General features: G+C 32.2%; 2 protein-coding genes across 5 annotated transcripts in view; both read right to left on the bottom strand.

Moving 5' to 3' along the window:
- The window catches only part of LOC108755222, a 163,704-nt gene that overhangs the window by 62,761 nt on the left and 82,937 nt on the right, over nt 1-18,006 (bottom strand). For all 4 annotated transcript variants that reach the window (XM_018498117.1, XM_018498116.1, XM_018498119.1 and 1 more), the window contains one exon: nt 5,224-5,474. In XM_018498117.1, coding sequence (XP_018353619.1) covers nt 5,224-5,474 — 251 coding nt within the window. The remainder of the gene's footprint in view (nt 1-5,223; nt 5,475-18,006) is intronic.
- Nucleotides 9,779-10,891, bottom strand: LOC108755223 (putative uncharacterized protein FLJ37770). Its single transcript, XM_018498120.1, has 2 exons — nt 10,256-10,891; nt 9,779-9,848 (listed from the first exon to the last, which is right to left on the bottom strand). Exons 1-2 carry the CDS (start codon nt 10,574-10,576, stop codon nt 9,816-9,818), a joined length of 354 nt encoding a protein of 117 aa, XP_018353622.1. The 5' UTR covers nt 10,577-10,891; the 3' UTR covers nt 9,779-9,815.

Here is an 18,006-nt window from a genome sequence, read left to right as displayed (position 1 = left end):
AAAAAACGCGATGACTTTTTATTTAACCTAATATTAGTATTAAAAATTATATATTATTTAATGAATGATTTGTATATCACGATGAATATTATCGTGGATACCATACTATCAATTCCTTTTTTTCACTCTCATAATCGAGAAAAAATAATAGTAGCAATTATAAAGAACAACTACTTAGACAAGTTTTATATCTAGAACTAATATGTGTGTGTGTGTGCGCGCGCGCGCGTGCTAGATATAGTTAAATAAATTATTTTATAGTCAATTATGAAATAGTTTATTTAACTATAATATTATATTATATAAATACATATATATAATTCAATAAACTATTTTACAGTTAACTATGAAATAGTTTATTCAATTATAATTTATTTTATTAGAATAAACTATTTTATAGTTAATTATATATAACATAGTTTATTTAACTACACATTAATTAATTATAAACTATAAACTATAAATTTTACATATAAAGCTTGTGTAATTATCTTTATTGATATTACCACTATGTTCTTCTCTGTGTGCACGCGAGAGTGAATAATTCTCAGTTAATCATTGACTATCATTCGCAGGTGCACTAGCGAGAGTGAGTGCTGTCGATAGAATGCCGATGATTTCTGTACGAGAGAGTTCGACTCTCATCTCTTTCCCTCCTCTCGAGAGCGAGGGTGTACATGCTTTCACGTCGATTTTCTGCGAATTGAATGGCAGGCCGCCAAATCGGCAGGTTTATGTTCTACGTTCGTAGGAGCATTTCGATGGAAATAAGGGAAAATATATATCTCAGAACGGAGGAAAACGTCAGCTAAGTCAAAGACTCGTACGTCCGACGATCCGCTATCCGATAAGTTGGGGCTGCATTCGACAATAATCTTTTCCTCCCTATCCTTTCTTCTCGTCTTCCTCATAAAATGCATTTTCTACAAGCTGTTTATACGTACTTCTCGTATAAAAACCTTATTTGATTTTCCAAAGTTCTACTTTTCTTTAAAAATTTTATTAATTAAATTTAAAAAAATTTTTTTCAACTGTGTCAAAAGCGTTTTTAAATGTACATTTTAAATGATTTTATAAATTATTTATTGACTCTTTCAATCTGTCTTTTCTATTTATACACGCACAAACAATAGGAGATAAATGCCTTTTAACGGTATAGTTGCATCTAAAGCTTGTATAAATGTGAATTTATATACTATATCCTTTAAATTGCGTCCTTTAAATATCAAAATAATTTTGAAATGCAAATTCCATTGAAATACCGCAGTAATATCACAAGTTAAATTGATAGCAATTTGACAATTCAATGCTTATAGAAGCATCTTAGAACGATTTTAATTGTCATTCAGCATTATTTCATCTCTATGAACTTCTCTATTCATTACTATTTCTGATTATTATAATCATATAAATGTCTCTACTACTCTTAAGACGTTATATTGCCACAATATTACTGTTTCAATGTTGTTTATCAACATTGTAATATACATTAATAGTTCTGTAACATTATACAATAATATGTAATATTTCTAATATATTGTAACAATACTGCAATATTATTGTAATATTACGTGCAATGTGTACGTGTATATACTGAGAAATTTACTATAGAAAATTTACTATAGGAAATGAGTTTCGTGGACAAAAATAAATGTTACGTCCAAACTTCGATCATATGTTAGGTTGGTTTAGAGATCGAATGAATAAGAAAGAAGAAGTATAGAAGGACATTAGAAGAGCAGACGCTTTGTTTCGCATGCATCCGCATGAAAGGGAATGAAGTGAATCGTACGCATTTGATTCCGAAATATGGATCGACGTTTCGCAAGAACGCTATGACTCCGCTTTCAAAGAGTCGTACAATCGTCGGTCCTATCTTGAGTCGAAAAACTGAATCCTTTTAATCCGAGACCACATGCGAACTTTAGTTAGCAGGATCGAGACACGAGAGAATGAATATGGTAAATAAAAATTCTACCCGTGAGAGTTTGACAATCTAATTTCTTTTAGACAAAATTTTCTTTATAATATTTATTGAGTTTAAATATTGGCTAAATCATAATTTGATTAAAGGGTTGAAATTTTAACATTGATTTTGATAAATGCATTTGATAATTGGAATTAAATATTCTACTTAATATATAAACATTCTACTTAATATAAGAAACTAAAAAAATTTCATGACGTAATATTTCTTCGAGGAGATAAAATATCAGCATGAAGACATGTATTTGCACCATAAATAAATTTGCCACGTGATTTAGAGCATGCGCATGCGCCGTGTTATGTGTAATGTATAATAAATTAATTCATTATTAGTAAAAGCATGTAGTAATAAATAAAATACCAAACTACAATTTTCATTACACGTTAATTTACATACAAATTAATACCATATGAGAAAAACAATAAAAAATAACTTAAGTGGTCTGCAATCGTCCCTAATTAACATTCCGCGAGTAATGCAAAAGTTTGCAAATTGGTGTACGTAAAGAATCTGTACGAAATAAGTGCAAAACATGTAAAGTATGAGTCAGATGAAATTTTTTTTCGGCTAGTTCGCAATTCACGATATTTCTCTGATTCGTGACACTCTATCTGTTTCGTGACGAATTTCCGGAAAAAAAAGAACCGAACTAATTCTCGCCATCAAGTATGTCAGTTTGCTAGTGTGTGTACTCGAGAAATTGAGATATTGATTTCCGTTTCATCAGATATTGGCCAATTTTGTCGAAAATATTCGTTCGGCGTTATACAGAACCGCGTGGAAAAAATGAGTTCTAAAAGTTGCGCAAAAAAAAAACATATTTTTTTACTTTTGTGAGTGAAAGATGTTTCTGTATCGATGAAGGCGTATCGATGAAGAATATTCGATACTAAATATTTAAATTATCTCATCCAATCCACATAAGATTTTTGACAAAAAAACCTTTTAACTTTTGAGACTTCAGAACAATCAGCAAAGTACAAGAGTAGGGCAAAAGAGTCGGACACACAACAACTGCAGGATAAGTTAAATAAGAGAAACTTATTGCTCCATATTTGAAAGGAATAACAGACCAAATCAGCAAAATTTTGAACAAACATCCGGACTATTTTCAAGCCCTCAAGAAAGATCGAACAAATCTTGAGAAATTCTAAAAACCTTTATTCAGTTCCGCAAGAGTGTACAAAATATTTTGCAGGAAAATATACATCGGTAAAACTGGGAGAACGGTTAATGTGCACATGGAGGAATATCAATGAGATACTTGAAATATATCACACAATTATCTACACTGTCAGAATAATAACACAGCATTCAAACAGGACATCAAATACTATTTGATAAAACGACTACTATAACTACAACGATATCAATGATGTCGAAAATATCACATCATATTGTCACATCATATTTTCCGAGGAATACAGGGAGGCTCTAAAAATTAAAGATACAGAAATGTTCAGATAATTTAAACAAGGACACAGATTATAACGTAAATAAAATATGGAAGATTGCTCTCCTGATAAGTTAAGGAAATGCCTCTTCTCCCTTTCCCCTTCCCTCTTTCCCTCAACAGGATTTATAAAAGAGAGTTTTCCAGAGGAGCTCAGAGGAGTGGTTAGAGTGATTTGTGATTTTGGGTTCGATCCCACTCGTGCCTCACATATGCCTGTGTTTTTTTTTCGTATTTAAGAAATGTTTTTCCAGTATTCACGGATTAAGCATGCACTTCTGCCGCATTTCAGATATGCATTTTCAGTAAAGTTATATGTAGCTGTAGGTGTTCATATTTATTTTTTGTAAGATTTTCTCTTATGCCATACACTCTGGATTTATAATTTGCATTTATCCAATTTCGTTTACTCCTAATATCAAGAATTAATTTCTCATGTACTGTGCAGATTAAGAGGTATTCCTAAGTACTGTTACAACTAATTTCACTGAATCTTAAACAAAAATAAATTACTCAATATCAGTGTGCTTCTCGTTCTAATAAAGTAAACGGCAAGGTTCACGAAACGTTGGCATTAACAATGGATCACAACACAGCCACAACCAGCAAATTCTCTGACATCTTTAAAATAAATCTTCTAAAAATTTATACAATGTGAGTTTGAATTTATTTAAAATCTATGTATTTGTTATTGTCATTTTACATTATCTCTTATAATTTCAAATTGTTTTTAAGGGTTTATGTCATAATAGGATAATGAATTAATTAGAGTTGTACGATTTTTATCTATTTTCTGTTATAATTGGTGTTAAAATTTAGATACGTGTGATAGCCGCAAATCTCAAGAGTTTCTGTGATTAGCAATACCGCAGAATTCCGAAACCGTACGACGTGATGCCTGTGGTATCTGAAGAAATGAACATGCAAGAATATTTAAATAAACGTACAAGAGTGATGCCATAAATGTCAAAGATCAACTGATTTGTCATATTAAATGTACATATGCAAGATTTTTACAAATTAAATCAGTGTTATTTTGTATTAATTTTTTTACATAATATTTGTTATTTACTAACATTTATTTTGTGTTAAATTAACATAAAAATTTGAGCGGACCGTTTGGGACTCATAAAATGTGTGAAATTTAATACACATTTTCCGACTATGTAATATACACTATTAAATTCATAATGCCAAATTATATTTAATTTGAGTTGTTTTTAATTATTTTTATAGGTCGTTACTGTTCCTACTCAATATGTCGTCAATTTAAATAAAACAGTACAGATAAACATTTAATTTGAGAAAATGTATTAACAATATTAAGTGAAAATCGATCGATGAGATTAAACTCATCACAATGAATGAAAAGTGCTATATTTAGCCAAGGTGATTCTTCGTGTCTAATATTTCTTGTGAATTTATACAATTTTTAGTTCAAGCAAACTGTACGCCGATTATTTCTCGGTCTTAAAACACAACTCTAAACCGAAGCTAGAGTAATAATATCACAAGTTAAATTGCTCGTTAATTTAATTTGTCATATTATTATTTCAACTCGTATCAATACATAATATTTCAAAGCAGGAAAATAACCATCTTTTTTTCGTTCTTACCAGTATCTTTTAGGCAAAAAGAAAGATTAATAATAAACGTCAAGAGCAATCCAAGTGGCATCTTTCGTGCGAACGTTAGTTAATTGCGTTCGGCAAATAGGGAAGGAAACGGTAGTCCCGCTAGGAAATAAGAAATGGGGAAAGACGATAAACGGGAAAAAGGGTACCTAAGGACGGACTCTCGTCGTCGGGCGTGAGACCAATGCTTGGTTCCGTGCTGCTGCCGCAATCCCCGATGCCTCCGCCGTTTCCGCTCCCGACGCAGCCACCACCACCGCCGCTGCCGCTGCCGCTGCCGTCACCACCACCACCACCACCACCGCTGCTACCGCCGCCACCTTCGCTCTCTGCGTCGTGCTCGTCGTACTCTGAGAGCACCTTGTCCAACAGCTCGATCGATCGTTGTACATCGTCACCTCTGGAACAAACGTAATGTTTGATTCTATAGAGATTATAACCGCTCTGTAAACAGTGCGGACTATTTCAACTCCAAAGGGAGGAAAAGTTTCACTTTCGTAAGAGAAACTAATAATTATTGTCACTTGTCTTTTCGATGACTGTGCGATAGAATATAAGTAGAACGTAAATCTACATCCAAAACTTGCATAGAAGCTTTGCATAATTTTTTTTGTTAAATTTAAGGAATTATAATTCTACTTTCTTTTTATCTCTATTTCTTTCAACATAAATCATCGCCATCGTGGGCAAAGCTACTACGTCACCTGCTCCCCCTTATCTTATTATAGCCAATACCTACGCGAATTTCACTTTCGTAAACGATAACCGATGAGCATCACGATAATTTTACAATGGCGGTGCAAATCTATCTTATGGGAGCAATTAAAAAGTCAGTGGTTTAATTAAAAATAAAAAATGTAAGTCATATTAATCCTGAAATGCACACGTCACGAAACAAACGCGTACCTGTAAATTAAAACAGCAAATACAAGGCAGTTTAGAGTGCCCACCTCCTCGACTTTCATTATAAAATACATTTTTTCACTACAAGCGCACAAAAAAGTTCGCATTTAAACATTTTTTTTTATTTTATACATATATTTTATAATTTATGTACATCTTTTATGCTTTACAGTTACATTTTAGAAATTTTTCCATATCAAAATTGTAACATTAGAATCGCCGAAACTGAATATTCTCCTAAGCCAATTTGGCGCTTATTTTTGTTTTCGGTTAATAAAGCGTTATTTTTATATTATTTGCACACATTATTTATATACAATATAAGATCATATTAACATATTTTTGATATTTTTTATAACTGCAAAATAAAATTTTACTCAATTTTATTGCAATTTAATAATAGTTTCGTGCATAGTTTCACTGTTCATGCATATCACTCTTTTTCACTGCTATAGTAGACAAATAATCGATTACTTTTGAAGCAAATATCATTGAAACTATAAGACATGAAAAAAATACTTTCTATAAAAGTTGAATGGTTTTAAGAATATTTTACAATAATGATAAACAATCTTTGTTTAATAAACAATTATTTATTTAAAAAAATAAAAATTTAAAACAATTTTTTAACAACAATTATTACTATTACTAAAATATTCTTAAAACCACTCAACTTTTATTGAAAAAGTTTTCTCATTTTTTTATAGTTTTTATAATTTTATAGTTTTTATAGTTTTTATAAAACAAAGAAACTGATTTCGAAAAATCAATTTTTGTCAAAGAACTGTTTCACTCTCTGAAAGTGCATATGAGAACATATAAAAATATATGTGTTTCTTTTGATCTAGATAATAATTTATTAAAAGCGAAGAGAACACTTCCATTTGTTTAGTTATAAGTGCCAAATTGATGACTTCGGTAGTTCGAGGTAAAAATAAAAATAAACTATTTATATATAAACGTAAATAAATTGATTAATTTTTTTGTAAATAAAATTTTTCAAGTAATAAAACGTTAGAGAAAATATTAAACAGTACAAAAATTTACAGAAGTTATAAAATTTTTTATCGTCAGCAGAGCCAAAATAGCGTCATCGACGGTTTTTAATGTTAAAAATGTTCATAGTGTTAAAAATGTTAATTATACAATACATCGCGTAAGTCTTAGCGGATCAGAATTACTACAAATGTTATATACTATTAAATTCATAACATCAAATTACATCCACACTTGAGTTATTTTTTAATTATTTCTGTAGATCGTTATCGCTTCTACTCAATATGTCGTTAATTTAATTAAAACAATGATTAAACAATTTTTTAATTCAAGACAGAGGTCTAAAACGTTTGTAAATTAAATACACATGTAAATTAATGATGACAATATAACAATGGAAAATTATTTGCGCAAAAAGAACCAACGTTGGCTTTCATGCTTTTTAATTGTTTCAACAATTTAAATAAGCAAAGTTTTTAATATGTTTTGAAAATTTTTTGAAATCTCATTTAATCCTCATTTTCCAATTCATTTGAAAGAGAATAGTATCGATATAAAAAATGATTATTTTAATGTTCCTAATATGCTTCGTTAAAATAATTACTTTTTACATGAACATTATTCTTTTCCAAATTAATTAAAAAATAATGAAATTGAATGAGAGAAAACACATTTCAGTGTTTGGAAACTCCATATTAAGTGTGATGTGTATCATATATGAACTCAGGAATTATCATAACTCAGAAATTATCCAATTATTGAATTTCATGTCTATGACATCTTTTCCTTCGCGAGATTATAAGCTCCATTATACATAACTCATTTTATCGGGACCCAATATTCCATATAATTAGTGCGGAGTTCTTTATACTATCAGCTTGAGTAATTGCCATGCGAAATTAATGAATTAATTAACATGTCGGACTTTTCATAGTTTTAGTTAGTTTGACGGCACTTTCCGATCTTATTATTTAAAAAAATATTTATATTTTGTGATTGTATTTATCACAATATTTTTTGATTAAATTTTAAACAATTCTCTTTTATACGAACCATAGTTGACTAATAGCTGAATATTCGCCAAAGACATGATTTTTAACACATGTTTAGATATACGTCCCATTGGATTTAAGACGCTGTATAATTTCATTTAGCATAACGCCACTAGAAAAATTCTACATTAACATGGACAACATGGTTTATCGAACGTATTCATCCTTTTAGTCAAAGCAATAGCAACAAAATTGTGTCACTATCGTTCACTCCCTTCTTTCAACGTGAGCAATTCTGGGCCAGGAGCTGTGTCAACCATGAACGCTCGTCCAATCAGAACGCATAAAAATCATTAGAAGGGTGAATCCCCGAAAGTGAGTTTCGTGCCTCTGACGTTAATCCGGGAGATTAAATTAATCAATCGCCGTGTTTGCCGATCCAGCTTCATTGTCGGGAGCGTCAATTACGATGCTCTGTCGTTCTCCCTGAGACTCTCCTTGTGGACATTATCACAGTTCGTTGGGAAAGAGTGAGCCAAAATTTCTTTGTAATTAGTGTTGTTTACGTATGGCGACGTGTGACGCTCTTTATTAATCAAAATCAACTTCGTCACTGGAAATCCAGTCGCGACACGGCCTTGGTGTTAGCCTCTCGTATTAGCTAACTGTCTATTATACTAGTTAGAACAATCTCTGCAAGTCTCCGTAGATTTCGCAAGATATCCTCCGATATCCTCCGTCTCGTCGAGCCTGTTCTCAATGATGAGATCCTGAAAGTTCGACGACTCAGCAGGTTCGTTAACTCAATCGCAAACGTTTATACTGATTTAACGAGGCTGAGACGAAGGGTTTATGCAAATATCTCTGCTCGCAAGCAACGAATTATAGACATTACGATACCATATGCACAGACCCAATGACTTGTCTTGTTCGTAGAAATCGTTGCCAACTATAGGGAGGAGGACAGCCTGCGAAATTATGAAATATTTATATTAATTTTTTTTACTAATTTAGTTCGAAAAGCAATGTAGTATATAAAATATCGTGTAACAATTGCGATACGTCTTATGTTGGACAGACGGGCAGACAATTGAAAACCAGAATTACTGAACATCGTAATCATATCAGGCATAAAACTTCTGTCCGTTCTGTCATCACTGAACATAGGCTACAGTGCAATCACGATTTCCAATGGGACAACGATCTTAGATGAAGAGCCTTGTTATAGGAAACGTTTAATTTCCGAAATGCTTTACATTAAGAAGCAGAAAAACAGTCTTAATTTACAAACGGACACTGAAGGTCTTCATAAGGCATATTTACCCATTGTAAATAAAGTTTGACTTTTTTTATACTGACGGCCCGTCCCCTCTCTCAGTGCGTGGTGATTCGTTTCAGCGAGCGTTCACATTAGTCGATACACAATGTCCGTTTTTACATCTGCATTCTATTCTTCTTTATACTGGTATTTGTTATTAATACTTACCATCTGATCAAATTTGACCCGGACTGGTTAAAAAAAACAACAATTTTATGTATTTTAATACAAATCTTTATGATCGCCTTCAAAATAGCCTCCTTCTGAGCCAATACAAGCATACCAACGATTAATCCAATTTTCCATACACTTCTTATAGGCCTCGGCCGGGATGGCCTTTAGTTCCTTCAGCGAATTTCTTTTTATGGCCTCAATCGATTCATGGCGCGTTCCCCGGAGCGGATATTTGAGTTTCGGAAACAGAAAAAAGTCGCAGGGAGCCAAATCTGGCGAATACGGTGGCTGAGCGATGACTTTTATTTCGTGTTTGGCCAAAAATTCAGTCACAATCAGGCTGGAATGTGACGGCGCATTATCGTGGTGAAAAATCCATGAATTGTCTGCCCACAAATCCGGCCGTTTACGACGAATTGCTTCACGTAGACGCCTCAAAACGGCCAAGTAGTATTCCTTATTGACCGTTTGACCCTCTGGAACGAATTCATGGTGAACCACACCACGGTAATCGAAGAAAACGATGAGCATCGTCTTGATTTTCGACCGACTTTGACGTGGTTTTTTCGGCTTCGGTTCATTTTTGGCGCGCCACTCGCTAGATTGTTGGGCAGTTTCGACGTCATATTCATAAACCCACGTCTCGTCACCAGTAATGACGCGTTTGATGAATGTAGGGTCATCAGTTACGTTGGCAAGCATCTCTTCTGCGACCTCTACTCGACGTGCTTTTTGCAAAAAATTCAGGTCTTTCGGTACGAGTCTGGCGGCGATGCGCTTCATACCCAAAACATTAACCAAAATGTGTTGAGTCGATCCATAAGAGATGTTGAGAGCTTCTGCTATCTCTCTAATGCCAACACGACGATTTTCAAGCACAATTTCCTTCACTTTTTCCATGTTATCGTCGTTAACAGAGGTGGATGGACGACTCGCATGAGACAAGTTTTCTACGACCTCACGACCCTCACTGAATGCTTTATGCCACTCAAATACTTGCGTTCTCGATAGAGTAGACTCCCCAAAACACTTCTGCAACATTTTCAATGATTCCGTAGCCGTAATTCCATTGGAAACACAAAATTTCAAGCAAACTCGTTGTTCAATTTTTTTTTTCATAGTAAAAATCGCCAGAGAAACTTTTTGCGTCGTAAACAAATGGCTGCCAAACACACACTAACTGACGTATCCCGCTCAAATTTCACACGAATGTCAGAGAAGGTTGTACCAATCTAGAAAAAAAAAATTTTTACCGATTCAATTTACGCGCGCGGTTTAAATGGACCAGTCCGGGTCAAATTTGATCAGATGGTATATTGATACATTAGTTTTGATCTTTTACATATGTTTGCTGGTGAGTTTTTACTTCTTATCGTAATTACGGTTGTCAATTTATTTAAATTTACTTTTTTCATAAGAGTTCTTTTTCTTTTTTCTTTTTTATCAACTAGAACTTTGCTATGAGACATGACACTTTTTTGACTGTTCAATCGTACGAATAATGTTGAGTTCTACATCGCTACTCAACCGAACTGCGTGTATTCTTAATCTGTGAACTTTTCCGACAATTATTTTTTAATTCTGTTTCCATTATATTAACATCTGAAGAGGGCTCAATCCGGTAGCCAAAACTTGTAATGTTATATGTTTATCTTTCACCGTTATTATTTCTTAGTACACATTTTTTCTTCTTTTTTTATCTTTTCTGTACTTTTAAACTATGTCTTTAATTATATGTCTTTTTAAAAGAATGCGCTGACTCTTAATTCGCCCTTCATTTGTTGTTATTTATTTTATATATGAAGAGTCCTTATATTTTTGTTATTTACTAGTTTAATTAACCTGTAACCTAAATAATTGCAAATGTCGAAGTTCTCCACTAATTTTTGCTTACAAATTCATTCACCAATTTATCTAGATTATCGCCAATGTCCTTCGTCAAATCCGTACGGATATATCAAGTGTACAATTAAATTTTCAGCCCTTACATTTAATCGGTTACAGCATTTATTCAAATTAAAATTGTTTTCCCACCGTATAGTCGATTTAAAACGTCCTTTCCTAAATCCTTCAGCTTTGAAACGAGATATAATAGTTGACAGTGTTATGATATAATCTCAAAACGCAGCAGTGAAAGTAATGTCGTTCGAAAAGCAGCATTTAAGGCCTCCTTCTCGCATTTAAATTGAAGAAAAATGCTGATGAGGCTAAGAAAATGATTTGCTCGGCTTTAGGTGAAAATGCTATACCTTATAGTATGTATAAAAAGTAGTTTCAAAAGTTTCGGGATAGCAATTTCAATCTCCAAGATAAAAAACGCCCTGGACAATCAAACAAAATTGAAGACGAAAAATTAAAATAGCATTTAGAACCAAATTCTTGTCAGACTGAAGAAAATTAAAAGATTGGAAGGTTATTCCTTTTCATGTAAATTGTAAATAAATATATTTTCGTTAAAAAAACCGAGAATTAAGTTGTACATCTAATATGACCAAATTATTCTCGTAACCATATGTTTTTAATCTTTTCAACGTAGAAAAGTAACGCTCCGCTGTTCATGACGAGGACCAGCTCGCCAATATTAGTCGAATTAATTTCGTAAACTCAGACAATGTACTTCCATCGCCATCATCGATATTGCATCGAGAGAAACAAATAATCATTTATTTTGTCGATATAAAACTAACAAAAACTTTCTTACTTTTTCATTTAAAAAAATGTAGTGTCTTAATAAAAAATTAGTTAGAATAACTTATAATACTTATTTGAAAAACAAATACAATGATCAAGAAGTCGAATGTTCGATAAACTAGATAAAAAGACTGCCAAAAGATTATTGCATCAAATTATTTCATAATCAATTATACATTGCTTAAATTATTTTAGTGAGATAATATGAACCTTAGAATAATTAAAATGACATTCACTGCGAAACTTCGATTATCATCGGTTCTCCTTTGTCAGCATCAATTTATTTTGCTAATTATGTGATAAGCATCCCTCTTGGGACTTCATCGAGCTTATTCCGGAACAGACTTGGCGAAGTCAGCTAACGCACTTACGAATATAATAGACTGTTCCTCTATTTATACTGTACCAATTTAAGCTCGTAGATGATTACGTAGATTATTGAAGCGTGGCCACACGATCCCCAACACATATTGTAAACTGTTCGTCGGGAACAATGCGTTGATTCGGGGCGCGTTACAAACTATGTAATATAAGTTGTAATTCACAAATTTAATTTTATTTCATATAATAGACATTTTCATCTAACGATTTCAAACTTTTGGTCGACGATATATTCTTCATTTGGTGTAACCAAAATTAAAATACATACAATATATTATTATATATAATTTGTCGCCTGTAATCGTACGTATAACTAAAAATCTGCACCGAGGACTACAATTGGATGTATCAAGTTAGTGCGTTAAAAAACATCTCGCGCAGTCAAGAATTTTTTGGGACATTAGTCAAACCTGACAGTCCTGCTTTGTTTCAGCTGACAGTCAAGGAAATTCTTGGTTGCCGTTTGCCGAAAGTGAATTCCGCGTCTGGAGTAATAAGGTCACAGTATCTATTATGTATGCAAGGAAAACCAAAGCAGGAGGGTTTCGTTAAGTCTATCTCCGGGATAAGAAGTTGAAAGAGTTTGCACTTTCGGAATTAATTCGCATAATCCGGCGCGCCTTCTTCCGTCTATCCCCTGGCTAGTCAGTCTTGCACGACTAATTCCGCTTCTCTCTCTTCTTGCTCCGTAAGCACGCGAAACAAGCAGCTTACCGAATTTGCATTTGATCGCGGGTGAGATAAGTGCATCTCGTGGATCTCATCGGTAAAGTATCGGAAAACTTTTAAGACTTGAACAAAAACGCTATCACAATCCTTTTTTTTACCTCCTTTTCTTAAAAGAGGTTGAGTAATGTCAACTGGAACGAGTGCTTTCACTTTTACTTGCTGAAAGAAATGCAGAAAAACTATACATGAATAGAGGTGTCAAGTTCTAATAGAATACAATTAAAGCAACTTTTTTCAAATTCAACAAAGAAAATATAAGAACCACGTAGATTTTTAATACTGAATATTCCGATCTCAAAACTGAAATAAGAATCATTTATATAGATTTTTAATACTGAATTTAATAATTCCAATCTCAAAACTGCTCAACCGTGTTATAATTTTGATAAATTTTATGAGTTATAATAAATAGATAATATACAGAGTTATATACAATAAAGTGTACAAGAAGAGAAAAATGTTTTATCTGTAACTATAATTACATGTTTTACTATAATTATAATTATTATTGCTAATATTGGTAATAATAATGGATATACAGTATATGTATATACAGATCCATCAATAAATATATATATTTTACATTAAACAATGATCCTTACTTAAAATGATTTATGTGATTTTATTTAAAATATTCTTGTAAATGTGCATTTTCTGTTTGTTGTCAACACGTTCTTCATCCACTTAGAATAAGTCACCTGATTTATTACATAAATTATATTCCGTTTTCTACTGTTTATAAAAGAAAATTAAATTATATCAAATTCTTAAAACATTTGAGATTAATAATTAAACTTTCCTTATATTTTCATTTTAATGAAGATAAGATTACTAATATCGATGTATTTTTTTTTAAACATAAAAGAATAATATAAAAAAATATAAAATTTTAATAAATACGCATTTTTCAAGATTAAATAAACATTTATCACTAGCGACAAAAAAATTTATTCTTTAATAAATAGTGAAATATTTTCTATTAACTAGAAATTAATTTACAAAATTCATGCGATTTTCATGTCCAGAGATAGAAATTAATTTAATTTCAAGATTTTTGATAAATTTTTAATAAATAATAAATTATGGAATTGAAAATCGAATGTAGTGACGACTTGTCTGTATTTATGACATAAAATATAAAAAATGTTAATTGCGCTTTATTTTGTTAAGTATATATAATAGAACGCTATCTCGAATTTCGACATAGTGATTTATTATAGAATTGGAAAGCGCGAAGCGTTTTTGGTTTCGCTGATTTTGCGAGCGAAAGTTCCGGAAATAGCTCGTGAATGGAAAAACAATTTCTAACTTTCAATATGACGAATCAGGATGATTTTGCTGTTGAATACTGAACTCATTGAATGCCAAGATGTTTTTTCGTCACGACAACGCGATGGAAGGTGAAAGCAAATGACTCTTTTCCGCGGTGTGTATTAACGACAAACGCGTATCTCCGTCGAAAGTTTTCAGTAATAAAAGAGGATAAATCTTTCATTAGTTCGCGATATTCGAACCAATTACTTCGAACATTTTAATCGAGAAGTTAAATCGCGTTAGCGCTCGGGAAACGTCCCCGATTGTATCGTGGATGCAGGCGCGCTTTACGGTACTAATCCGGCACAAAACGAACGTCAAATCGAGAGCATGGTCAGCCGACATCGTTTGGACGAACCAGACTCATTGAAATGAGAATCTGACGGTAACGGATTAATCGAGATTTCATTACTCGCGCCGTGTACTCTCGCGCTGGGCATGACTAGGTGTACCAGTAAGAAGTATACATACATGATGGGTCACGATCGTAAAGTCGTTTGCACGCGGCCATACGCAATGTAGTGTGCGTGGATTTATGCGCATGACGCACGGTGTAGGATATTATAGCCGTTGTCGCTGACCCAGATACACGGGCCACGTCCAACAATATCGAGCTGCGGTACGTACACGGGCGGGTTGGAGGCTGCACGTGATGCGTGGCCAGAATCGATCGGTACTCTGCGGATTACGATTACGATTGTGGATTGACTGGATGAATACATTCGCAGGCATTCGCGATGCAAGTGGCGCATCGCTCCTCAACGTCGAGTCAAGCGGTGTCTATACAATGAGATTTTAAGGCCCGATTACACTAACGTTACTTTAACTTTAAATTAGGTTTAAATCTCTCTCTCTCTCTCTCTCTCTCTCTCTCTCTCTACCTTTCTCGACTTTAAAAAGAGAGCTATGCAAGTTGTCCGTCTGACTTGATTGCATTAGTTTATTACTCAATTTTTTTCTATTATTTTTCTGTTATTGTACAGTACAGTAAAATGCAGAACGATGTAATTCGTAGGTAAAGTAAATGACCAGTTAATGGACATGGATCAATTGTTAGATAAAATGATAAAACATTTCAAATATTAAGTCTTTAATGATACGATATTATTTTAAATAAATTCATTATTAAATTTTTATAAATAACAAATTTATTTAGAATCGTACATATCATTATAAGCTTAATATTTAAAATTTTGTACCACTTTAATTGTCTAATGAATTGGATGATGTTCACTAACTGTCCACTAACTGATACATTTATCTTAATTACTTTCTATAACTACCAAGAGGTGGTTATTAATTTCCGTAGTTCATTTTATTGTCGCTCTTATAAATTGATACTTCACAACACTATATTTAGTCGTATGTTTATAACAAAGAAAGAAAATTCTTTATAATGTAAAGCCAATATAGCCAACTTAGATATATTATAAGTACACGTATATCGATTATAGGTATAACTTTTCAATACTTTTTATTTCAGACCGTGAATTCTAATTCACCTGATAAATATCGTGAAAATAAGTAGATAAGTAGATAAATATCTACAATCAATATCTATCTAATTTAATATCTAATCTTGATTTTATGAAAAAAAGGAAATATACATATACTTAATATGTACCCAAATGCTACTTTTTCTTAAAATCCTCATAGTATCCATGTAAATAATTGGAAATGTCTTATATTTTTTCAAGATTCAGAAAAATGTTTCCTTTCTTTTAATTTTACCATGTTCTCAATTTTGAATTCTGTTAAAGATTTTTAAAAAATCATATAATAAATATAAATTAGGTCATAGAATCCAACTACTTTACTATATGTATATTGATCAATTCTGATTGTCGCAACAAGTGTCGCAAACTACATTTTGCGTTTGCGACTTATGTAGAATAACTAAGATTCTTAATATGATTGATTTAAACATTTAGTTTTAGTAAAAAACTAAGAGCGAGTACTATAATTATATTAATGAATCTTCATAATAGTTGCAAAGCAACTATTTCTTACTCTCAGCATTTTCCTTGAGATAAGTGGAAAGCACACTTTTCCTTCGAAAATTTCATGTGACAATTGTATTACGGATGATCTCTCTTTTTATCAGTTATATAAAACACTCTGTGTGTGTGTGTGTGTGTGTGTGTGTGTGTGTGACATATTAAAATTAAATTATATGTTGCGAAGAACAAACGTTATTACATCATCTGAGACTTTCTGAACGTGACGATCATATTTACAGGAAAGAATAGTTTTATTGAAGTATCTAAAAATTTAGTTAAATATATACAAATCTAAAAATAATTTTTTTAGACTATGAAAATAATTATGTAAAACGCTTAAACATTGGTAACAATATTTCAAAAAATGTTAATATTCTAACAAGCAGTTTAAACAGTCAAAACATAGTCTTACATAATTATTTTCATGTTATATTCGATGATATATTTGATCTATAAACAAAATTATTTTCAGATCTGTATCTAGCTACATATTTCTAGATAAAGTTGTTTTTTGCCATTATATAGCTGTTATTTACGTACCGTGCTCATATGTTTCTGTAATATTTCCAATCTGCGCAACTCCTCGCGTTTAATCAAATTAAAAAATATTTTGCTCGCATATAATATTTTGCTTGCGTATAATATTTTCTCTGAGATGAAAATAGCTGAGATAATAGTCTAACGTGAGGTTGATAACTCGAATTATGATCATCGATCGGTTTAAAAGTATGCATGATGGATAGGCAGATTCCTCACAAGAATAGTAGGTATAATTACTATGGGCGAGGTATGGGTGTGCCGATGGATCCGCCGCAGCCATAGGATGTGCGATCGACAGCAGTAAATTGCGTTATTCGTTAAATCTTCGACATAATTCGTTCCGTGAGATTTCATACAATCCGCGTCTTCCCCCGCGATCAAAATTAATACCTAATTTTTGTTGACTAATTTATGTAGCTATATGAAAAACAATAACAGGATATTTACAGTTTCGTTGGCACTTCCTTGAGTAAAATTATGCCTAAAGATTTAATATTGAGTAATTTATTAAAATATTAAATAATTGATTAAAAACTGACATCTTAAAATATAAAAGATATTGTTTTAAATCTCTCAAAATTGTGACGTGATAGAATAATTTATTAAATAAAATTATTCAGCACCTAAAAAAAAATCGTCAGAAAAATCCGTTGGAAATCATAATCAAATCGGCAATTTGTTATTTTACGTTTATTTGCTTTTCAACAAAGAATTTCGATTGCGTATCATGTATGGATACGCTACGAAATTGAGCTTGTTTGTTACGGTTATATCACAAGCGCATTCATCTATACGCTTCATTGGAGCGACCACGTTACGCTGAAACGGAGAGACAGCACGACTTTTAATCTTAGAACATATATAAATGGAAAGAAAATTGCCTATGCCATTCAT

The sequence above is a fragment of the Trachymyrmex septentrionalis genome, unplaced genomic scaffold, assembly GCF_001594115.1.
Source record: "Trachymyrmex septentrionalis isolate Tsep2-gDNA-1 unplaced genomic scaffold, Tsep1.0 scaffold86, whole genome shotgun sequence".
NCBI lineage: Eukaryota > Metazoa > Arthropoda > Insecta > Hymenoptera > Formicidae > Trachymyrmex > Trachymyrmex septentrionalis.
This window is presented reverse-complemented; position numbering and strand designations above follow the sequence as displayed.